The sequence below is a fragment of the Monopterus albus genome, unplaced genomic scaffold (genome assembly GCF_001952655.1).
Source record: "Monopterus albus unplaced genomic scaffold, M_albus_1.0 scaffold504.1, whole genome shotgun sequence".
Classification (NCBI taxonomy): domain Eukaryota; kingdom Metazoa; phylum Chordata; class Actinopteri; order Synbranchiformes; family Synbranchidae; genus Monopterus; species Monopterus albus.
In genome coordinates, this window is record NW_018128384.1 from 99101 (window position 1) to 107764 (window position 8664).

The 8664-nt window shown below is 46.5% G+C and overlaps 1 protein-coding gene and 1 long non-coding RNA gene across 2 annotated transcripts in view; one reads left to right on the forward strand and one right to left on the reverse strand.

Moving 5' to 3' along the window:
• LOC109952837 (uncharacterized) overlaps window positions 1-1882 on the reverse strand; it is a 4202-nt gene extending 2320 nt beyond the window's left edge. Inside the window, exon 1 of the long non-coding RNA XR_002273823.1 lies at window positions 1785-1882. This is a non-coding gene — a long non-coding RNA (uncharacterized LOC109952837). The remainder of the gene's footprint in view (window positions 1-1784) is intronic.
• Window positions 1689-8359, forward strand: pla2g3 (phospholipase A2 group III). The gene is made up of 8 exons (XM_020588117.1): window positions 1689-1712; window positions 1822-2424; window positions 4031-4163; window positions 4262-4396; window positions 4946-5286; window positions 5375-5504; window positions 5937-6047; window positions 6317-8359. The coding sequence occupies exons 2-8, from the start codon at window positions 1881-1883 to the stop codon at window positions 6540-6542; spliced, it is 1620 nt and encodes a 539-aa protein (XP_020443773.1). The 5' UTR covers window positions 1689-1712; window positions 1822-1880; the 3' UTR covers window positions 6543-8359.
• The last annotated feature ends 305 nt before the right edge of the window (window positions 8360-8664 follow it).

Genomic DNA, 8664 nt, shown 5'->3' on the forward strand with positions numbered 1-8664 from the left:
TGTGTGTACTGTGTGTGTACTATGTGTGTACTGTGTGTACTGTGTGTGTACTATGTGTGTACTATGTGTGTACTGTGTGTCTACTATGTGTGTACAGTGTGTGTACTGTGTGTACTGTGTGTGTACTGTGTGTACTGTGTGTGTACTATGTGTTATCACATCTAAGACATTAGTTTTAATATCACGTCTTAGTTTTGGTCCACAAAAGTGACAGTATCCTAAAATACTGAAAATATTCCAGAAGGTGCACGACTGTCTGAAGTGACACTGAACAATCAATATGAAATCATCACATCTGAACTGAGGTATGGACCATGTGTGTACTGTGTGTGTACTATGTGTGTACTGTGTGTACTGTGTGTGTACTATGTGTGTACTGTGTGTGTACTGTGTGTGTACTGTGTGTGTACTATGTGTGTACTGTGTGTACTGTGTGTGTACTATGTGTGTACTATGTGTGTACTGTGTGTCTACTATGTGTGTTGTGTGTGCGTACTGTGTTTACTGTGTGTGTACTGTGTGTACTGTGTGTGTACTATGTGTGTACTGTGTGTACTGTGTGTGTACTGTGTGTACTATGTGTACTATGTGTACTATGTGTGTACTGTGTGTGTACTGTGTGTACTGGAGCGTGTGTATCAATTAGCAGACTGACAAACAGAGTAAATTAGAGCTGCTCGTCGCTCACTGGTCCATCATTTCACTGCAGACGTCACAGAAAGTGTCAGATAACCATGAAGTGATGAGGTTGTGTGTCATGGTATGTGTCACTTTACTTGAGGGGTCACAAAAGGTTAATGATGAAGAAATCAGTCGTTACTAGTTTGTGACTAAAAATTAATCAACTTCTGAGGAAAATGAGATTTTTCCCAGCTACTTATGAACTAATATGACGTCTCCTGTCTGTCTCCTAGCAACCAGTGGTGGAAAGTAAAGAAGTACATTTAGTCAAGTACTGTACTTTAGTAGTTTTGAAGTACTTTCCATCTTCTCTTCCTTCATCCTGTGACTCCAGACCGTGTACTTTTTACTACACTACATGTACCTGATGACTTCAGTTCCTTCTCAGAATCAGATCAATCAATCCAAACCCAGTAGAACATCAGACTCTATTGATCGCAGTGGAAAATCCACCAGCTACTGTCGGTGTAATGGAAATTCTTTTTGTGTAACTGGTAACACTGGTGTGTACTATGTGGTAACACTGGCTGTGACAAGGTTACACCTCATCTTGGGTGGAGGGTAAATGGAAAGTCATACTTGCTATCTATGTATTTGTACTTTAGCTCTATGTCCCCCCCCCCCCACCCTCCACACACATTCAGTTGCTAAACACATCTACACACATCAACACTTCGTACACACCCTTAGTTGTTCACTCTCTATTTCAGACTCATTTTTAAATTTCCGTCACAACAGTACTTTTACTTTTATGTAACATTTTGAACGCAGGGCTTCCTCCATGTGTAGTATTTCTACACTGGTACAGTTACTACTTTAACTTTAGCAAACAGTCGGAGTACTTGTTTTATCTCTGCCACTAAGTCATCATTAGTCAGGGATTCCACTTATTAACTACTCATTAACGACTTATTATTGATCAGTTCGCTAGTTTTTGGCTCCTCAGCAACTGTCACGTTCGTGTGCGCGTGTCACTGTCACTGTCCGGATGCGGGAGAGAGAGAGAGGCTGATGTTGGACGACACTGACAGGTCACATGACTCATGCTTATTTGGGTGTTGTGTGTATTTTAGCTCCACCGGGGCCCCCCATTTAAAACCGACCTGCGGTCTGCTGTCTGTCCTGAACTGTCCTCAGCAGGTGCAGTATTCATATCTTAGACGGAGATTTCAGCTTCTTTCATTCAGCCGCGCGCCACCATGACGCACACCGCTCGCCTTGTTACCGTCATCTTAACGTCGACACTCCTGGGATGGGCAGCTGCAGAAGACTCGCTCCTCTGCACCTGGACCAAGGTTTTGCCTAACGAAGAGGCGCACTACACTTTCCTCCGGCAGGGCTCCTCGTCGCTGCGGCTGTACCACAGCGCCTGGTCCGCGGGGCGCACGCTGCTGCGCTGTACGTGGAGCGACGACGCAGCGGTGACACACAGCTACCTCTCTCTGTGCCGGGAGCGCCCGCGGCAGTTTACCGATCATCCAAATGTAAATGTCGATTTCAAGTCCATGCTAGAGGCAGAGGATGTGTGCGTGTCTCTGGCTTCTCCAGGTATGGCCCTGCAAGTGGAGCGCGCAGGGAAGAGGCCGGTGAGGAGCGTCGGTGGTCTCCCAGCGGCTGAGCAGAGTCAAGGTCAAGGTGAAGGGCCAGAGGTCAGGACCCATCGGCGACTGAAGCGCTCCTTCACTGTGCCCGGGACTCTGTGGTGCGGCTCTGGGAACAAGGCGCCGTCATTTGAAGATTTGGGTAGGTTGGATCCGTTATTGGCTGAAGCTGCCAATTATTCTGGACAGTTTTTCCCAAACTAGCGAATGACCAGACAGTCAGGAAAGGAAAAGAAGCTAGCTTATGTCCAATTTCTTTACAAACAAACAAAAAGTTAGCTTTTAAAATGAAGTGTGTGCCTTTTCCTTCAGCTGGTCCCCCCCCCACCTCTTCACAGGCAGATATAATCCAGGGTAAGACCCCAGCCTGTGAATACAGTTTCATTTTGATAAAGGTTGGAAACAGCTGGTGTTAGAAATGCCCCCAAAGCTTAACAGCCTAATATTTGCTATGTCATGTTGTGTTCATGTACAAAAGGTGACACGGAGGAAACCCCAGGGTTCCCTCTGCTCTGTGCACGTGAAGACATATGAAAACCTGTTTATTGTTGTGGGACTTGTTTATAAATGAATGGGCAGAGATATAATCAGGCCTTGGTATATTTAAGCTTCTAACCCCTGGATACTACATTTCCCATAATGCAACCCAACTGTTTCTCTCAGTAACCCTTCGCTGGCTGCCTTGGCTTAGAGAAGGACAGTCATTTTAAACTGGACAGAGCCACAGGAGGCCAGGGAAATGGGCAAGAGCACAGGATCCCAGTGGCTGTGTCGTTTAAAGGACAGTTTTATTCATATAGGCCCAAATCACACGTCTGTTTTAAAGGGCTTTACAGTCTGCACCACGTTCAGTGTCTTATCTTTGGAGTGCTGAGACAGAGAAGCCAACAGTAACGGGGGGGCTGTCTTCCATGTGGACAGAGATGCTGTAGCTGTTGGACAGAACAGAATAAGTAATGTCACGTGTCTAGCCAAGTGCTGAATGTATTTCCTCCCTCATAAAACAAAGTATGAAACCTGCTGTGTTAACATCCACGTCAGTGGTTTTCCTTTGCCTGTTGTTGGAACGTGGCTGCTGCTTTAGGCCACGTAACACAAGCTTTCACTCCGTGTGACAAAGCGCAGCCCTTCTCATTCACAGCAGGGACCACAGCCCCACGGAGGCTCGGCTAAAACGAGGCGGCGTCATGTGGGGAAAAGTTGGAATTGGTTCAACGTTTTTTGCAATGCAACGTGACATCACTCCTGGTGGATCACTTTGTTACATGAACACTGAATTTCTGCTGTTTGACGTCACGACCAAAGATGAAACCTCTGTGGTAACTTTCCAGAGTTGTACAATCCTGTGTGTGAGGATTCCAAACCACTGTGCTGTGTTTGGAGTCTAACAAGCCTATAAATGTGCTCCGACAGCTGGACTTCTTGGTACCTGGTACAAACATCTGTCAGTCCAGCCTTACTACCTAAAACTACACAAGGTTCAGTGAACAAGCTCCTGTAGAACCACAGAAGGCGTTATAAAGCTGATCACTAGTAAAGTGGCTCTGCCATGTGAATTTGGTGGAGTGTCCCTTTAGCTCACTGCTCAGTGTGTTTTCACTGCTTAGGTGAACCCGTGATCACTCAGGCTGCAGGGACATTACAAATTTTGAAAGTTTGCCTGGGGATCGATCACTCAGGCTGCAGGGACATTACAATTACAACATGCTAATTTTGGTCCAAACCGCCTGTGGCCTTGTCCCTTGCAGGGGTTTTCACGGACACAGACAGCTGCTGCCGGGAACATGACCAGTGCCAACACTCCATCCCGTCCTTCCACTCAGACTTCGGTGTCTTCAACAGCAACATCTACACCATGTCTCACTGTGACTGTGACAACAGGTAGGGCTTCATACCTGCACTCTCACCTGCTGACAGATGTGTTGTGTGTGCGCTCCTTGATGTTTTGTTATAACTCCACTGTGTGATGCATGTTACAGGTTTCGCCGTTGCCTGCAGGACGTGAATGACAGCATATCTAGTGCAGTGGGATACACCTTCTTCAACCTGCTGAAGATACACTGCTTCGAGTTCGCCCACCGCCTCCAGTGTACACAGAGGAACTGGTTTGGGATGTAAGTAAAGGTCGAATGTATTTAGTGGATTGTGAGGGCAAATCAAGACGTTTTGTGAGTTAATCGGTGATTTAGAGGATTCACCTGACATACAGCAGCATGCAGTTTAGGTTGATGTTGTCCAGGTCTTGGGATTTCTCCGTCTGCTTAGCTGTGTTTGCACAAACGGCAGCGGTTGTCAGTCCAGACTGAAAGATCTTGACAGCTGGAAGAAGGACTGGGTGAAACTTCTAGACATTTAATGCTCCCAGAGATGTTTATGTCTATGAACCACAGAAACATAACTTTTATGTGTAGCTTAGTACCATCAGGTTACTATGTTAGCGTAGGAGAAGGAGCACTTATTGTTATTTACCAAATTCAGCACATCTACACAGACTGGATGTGGCATCAGCGTGTTTATATCTGTGGTTTCCCACTGGTCCCAGGCTTTAAGCTAAGCTAAGCTAAGCTAACTGGCTGAAGGCTTCCTACTGAATGGACACAGAATGCATTTCCCAGATGTCAAACTATCCTTTAAATCGTTTGAACCTCTGTTGTGACTTGCAGGTGTAAAGAGACTAAAATGTCTCTGTATGCTGAGGTCCATTCATCCCCACTGTATGAGCCCGCTAGTCCAGCAGAGCTCAGCATGAACAGCACCAGCTCCACCGACAACACTACCGCGCCGGCAGAGCTCCCTGAGAGCAGCGCGTCACACCCACAGCTCCTGTCCATCACAGCCCCGACGCCCTCTGCCTCCGTCACTCCTGCTACCGATGTCACCACCTCCACAGGCACTAACATGTCGGGGAGACCCACAGGATCGACGCCCGAGAGCAGGGATGAGTTGATGAACACTTCACCCGCTAAAAACCAAAGTGTGTCTGAGCTGAACGCTCACATCACAGGTATCAGTGTCCCAACATCTCTCCAGCATTTCAGCTTTCCACACCACAGCAACAGAACTGGACCTTTCCATGGATGCTTTCTCCACAGAGAAGCAGCTGTTTTGTGACGTCTACAAGGTTCTCGATGAGTGCAGGAACAAGATCCTTCCCCAGCAGAGGAGATACGGCCTCCACAACCCAGAGCCCAGGACGCTGTACCACTGCAACTGCACTGCCAGGTAGCTCCAGTCACCCAACAGCAGTCGCACTGAGAACTTGGCTGATGTTTTGCACATGGGATGTGTCACAACATGTCTCCAGTGCATCTAACCCTCAGGTTACATGTTTTGCAGGGCTGTTTGCAGAGCAGACTTTGTGATAGCAGTGCACTCACCTTGATTTCTGTGTGCACCAATTAAGTCAAGGCAGTTCGATGTTTCATAACACAAAAATGGGCCACGAGCAGTGGACGCAGAGTCACGCGATTACATAAGGTGGAGCCGTTCTCTGAAACCGCACGGGAAGGGCTTCATGTCCTTGGACAGTGTCGTAATCTGGTGTTTGTACACGCATCCTCTGTGGCTGCTTGTCTTGTTGCTGCGGTGGTCTGATCTGCTCTGTTTGTTTGTTTTTGGCATGTCTCTTGGTCTAACATTTGTCTGTCCTTCCAGGTATTTCCAGAGCTTGACCAAACAGGGACAGCTGACTAAAGTGCAGGCTCTTCTGCTGGAGCATGTGTCTCAGTCCTGCTTCCTGTCCCAGGACTGCACAGCCGGCAGCAGGTCAGTACACACACACAGACGTACCGTACATGCACTCACATGCCCTGGCTTTAAGAAAAAACACTGACACACTGTGATTGATCAGCTTTCACATAAGACAGAGGGATCATTGTGGTGGAGCAGGTGCTCACATCCTTCACATAAGTAAAAGTACCAATACATTAAACTACTTCTAATTAAAATCCAACTGAAGTAAAAGTATAGTAGTATTATGTACTTTGTCGACTGTAGCATCACAAAACTTCCATTGCTTCTTCTGTGTTCAACAGCTGTACAGCTGTTCTGGTGGAGGCAGAGCATCCTCAGCTGAATCATGGCAGTGGCGAAGAGGTGGAGGAGCAGCGCCACCTGCAGGCCGTTAGCCTGAAGGTCAGGAGGCCGGACAGCATGACGGCCAGAGGAAAAGGCCGAGCTGTGAGGCTGGACAAACTGTGTGTCAGGCTCATGAACGGCGCCGGGAGACACAATCAGACTCCACCTGGGCCGGCTGCATGAGGAGCAGCGCCCGCCTCAGCAGCGCCTGACTCAGCAGCGCCCGCCTCAGCAGCGCCCACCTCAGCCCTGAGGCGTTTCATATGAAATGAATATAGACACAGCAAAGTGAAATTAGTCATCACATGAATAAGAACTGACAAAATGCTAATATGTCCATGAGACTGTGGAATAATCCAAAACATTTTCACATTGATATGTTTGATTCAACATTTCCTTCGTCCAAAGTTTGTTTTTATGTCACATCCTTTTTCTAAACAACGTTTTATTTGATGTCACTTTTCTTCACCTGTCGTTCAAGACAAACGGGGCTGGAGCCAGTAAACAGACTGTTTGGTCTGAATCACCGGACACATAAAGCTGATTTAGTTCAGTGTCAGACCAACAAAACACAACAGTTCTAAGAAGAAGATGATAAAGTGTAAATAAATAAAAACTTCTGGAGGTAAATTAAAAAAAGAAAAATCCTGCGCTAAACTTTGTATTTGTGAAAAGCAGGATGAGAAAGCATTTAATGAGCTGAGTGTCAAAGCTGATGATTTCATGGTTATATTTATCTGCATGTATTTATTTAAAGACAAACACCTGGGGCCCCTGTTCAGTACTCTTGTGTTATATACTACAGTATTTTATTTGTACTGGCCACAGGAGGGCGGTTTAGGCACCAACTCAACCACTTCATAGCAGTGTTTGGCCTGTCAGAGCAGGGCGAGCACAGACGGGGGTAACTGATAACTGAACTAGTCACTAATAAAGCTAATGGCGACTGGATTTCACTCAGTCCACTGTAATGACCCACGGGGACAGCGGGTCCACCTGAGCCGTCGCTGAAAGGATCAGTTACACCTGTACTTTTCCTGCTGTGACAAATCGAGACATCTGCCATGAAAAGAATCTGTTTGATACTGAGAAGAAGGAGGAGGTCATATTTCTATCGCTGTTTGTTTCTTAAGGTCACTTTGTTGTTTTTATGTTTTAAAGGAGCTGGGTTTCCTATTGAAACATGTTTGTGCTGTAGAGTAGTGACACGTGATGTTCTCCTGACCTCGGTGTGTCTGCAGTCCTGCTCGCTGTGGTCACTGAGGCCGACGCTTCAACGCTCAGCGTTCTGGCCCACATGTGTGGGTGGCAGCGCAGCTCGTCGACACACGTTTCTACCCTCCAGTCTATGTTCAGTAACCCACAGAGTGAAAACAGGTTTTTAGACATTTCTGCAGATGTATTAAAATTCAAAAACTGAGCTCTCTCCCTTCCCAAAGTCTCCAGAGTCTTTGCTGTGGCTTCACACTGTGCTCAGGTGTCTCCTGTGTGAGATGAGTCCAGACCCTGACTGGAGTCCACCTGTGGCAAACTGGGCCCACTGGACACAGTGTAGACAGACACACACCTGTGTGTCCAGGGGATCTCTGTGGACTCTGTGGTCAGACTGTGGTGAGGCCAGGGAATCAAACCACGTCTGAAGCTCTGAGCGTCCCCGTTCAGTCGGGCCTTTATGGATGGAAGCCACTGAGTGAAAGGCTGATGGAGCTGGAGGTTGTCTCACTACTTCTAGAGGATGAGAGCAGGACTGCTGCTGTGCCGGACTGTTTCCTGGCCAGGGGCAGATCCCTGATGAGTGTGTAACCAACAGGATCCGGTGTGTGGTAGAAGGGTAATGCAGTCAGACAGGAGCTCCAGGCTTTTCCACACAGACACGTTTCCCAAAACTGTTTATTTAACATGTAAATGTGGGTTTTAAACACACTGTGTAACTAACTAGCTTCCTGCCATCTAAATGTTTAATTGTTGATTGTTTAGTTGTTGTTTTGTTTGGTAACCTAATAAAAGGAATCAACTAAGAAACCATGATGAGCCCCCATCAGTCTGGAGCAACCTGCCACCAGTGCACATACAGGTATGTGCCAAAAAATTAGAATATCGAGGGAAAGTCCATTTATCTCAATAATTTGTTTCAAAAAGTGAAACTTGTATGTTATATTAGTTCACTACACACAAAGTGAAATATGTCAAGCCTTTATTTGTTTCAATTTTGATGATTATGGATTAAAGACAAAAAAAAAAAAAATCCAGTATTTCATAAAATTAGAATATTTCATGTGACCAATAAAAAAAGGATCTTAAACAC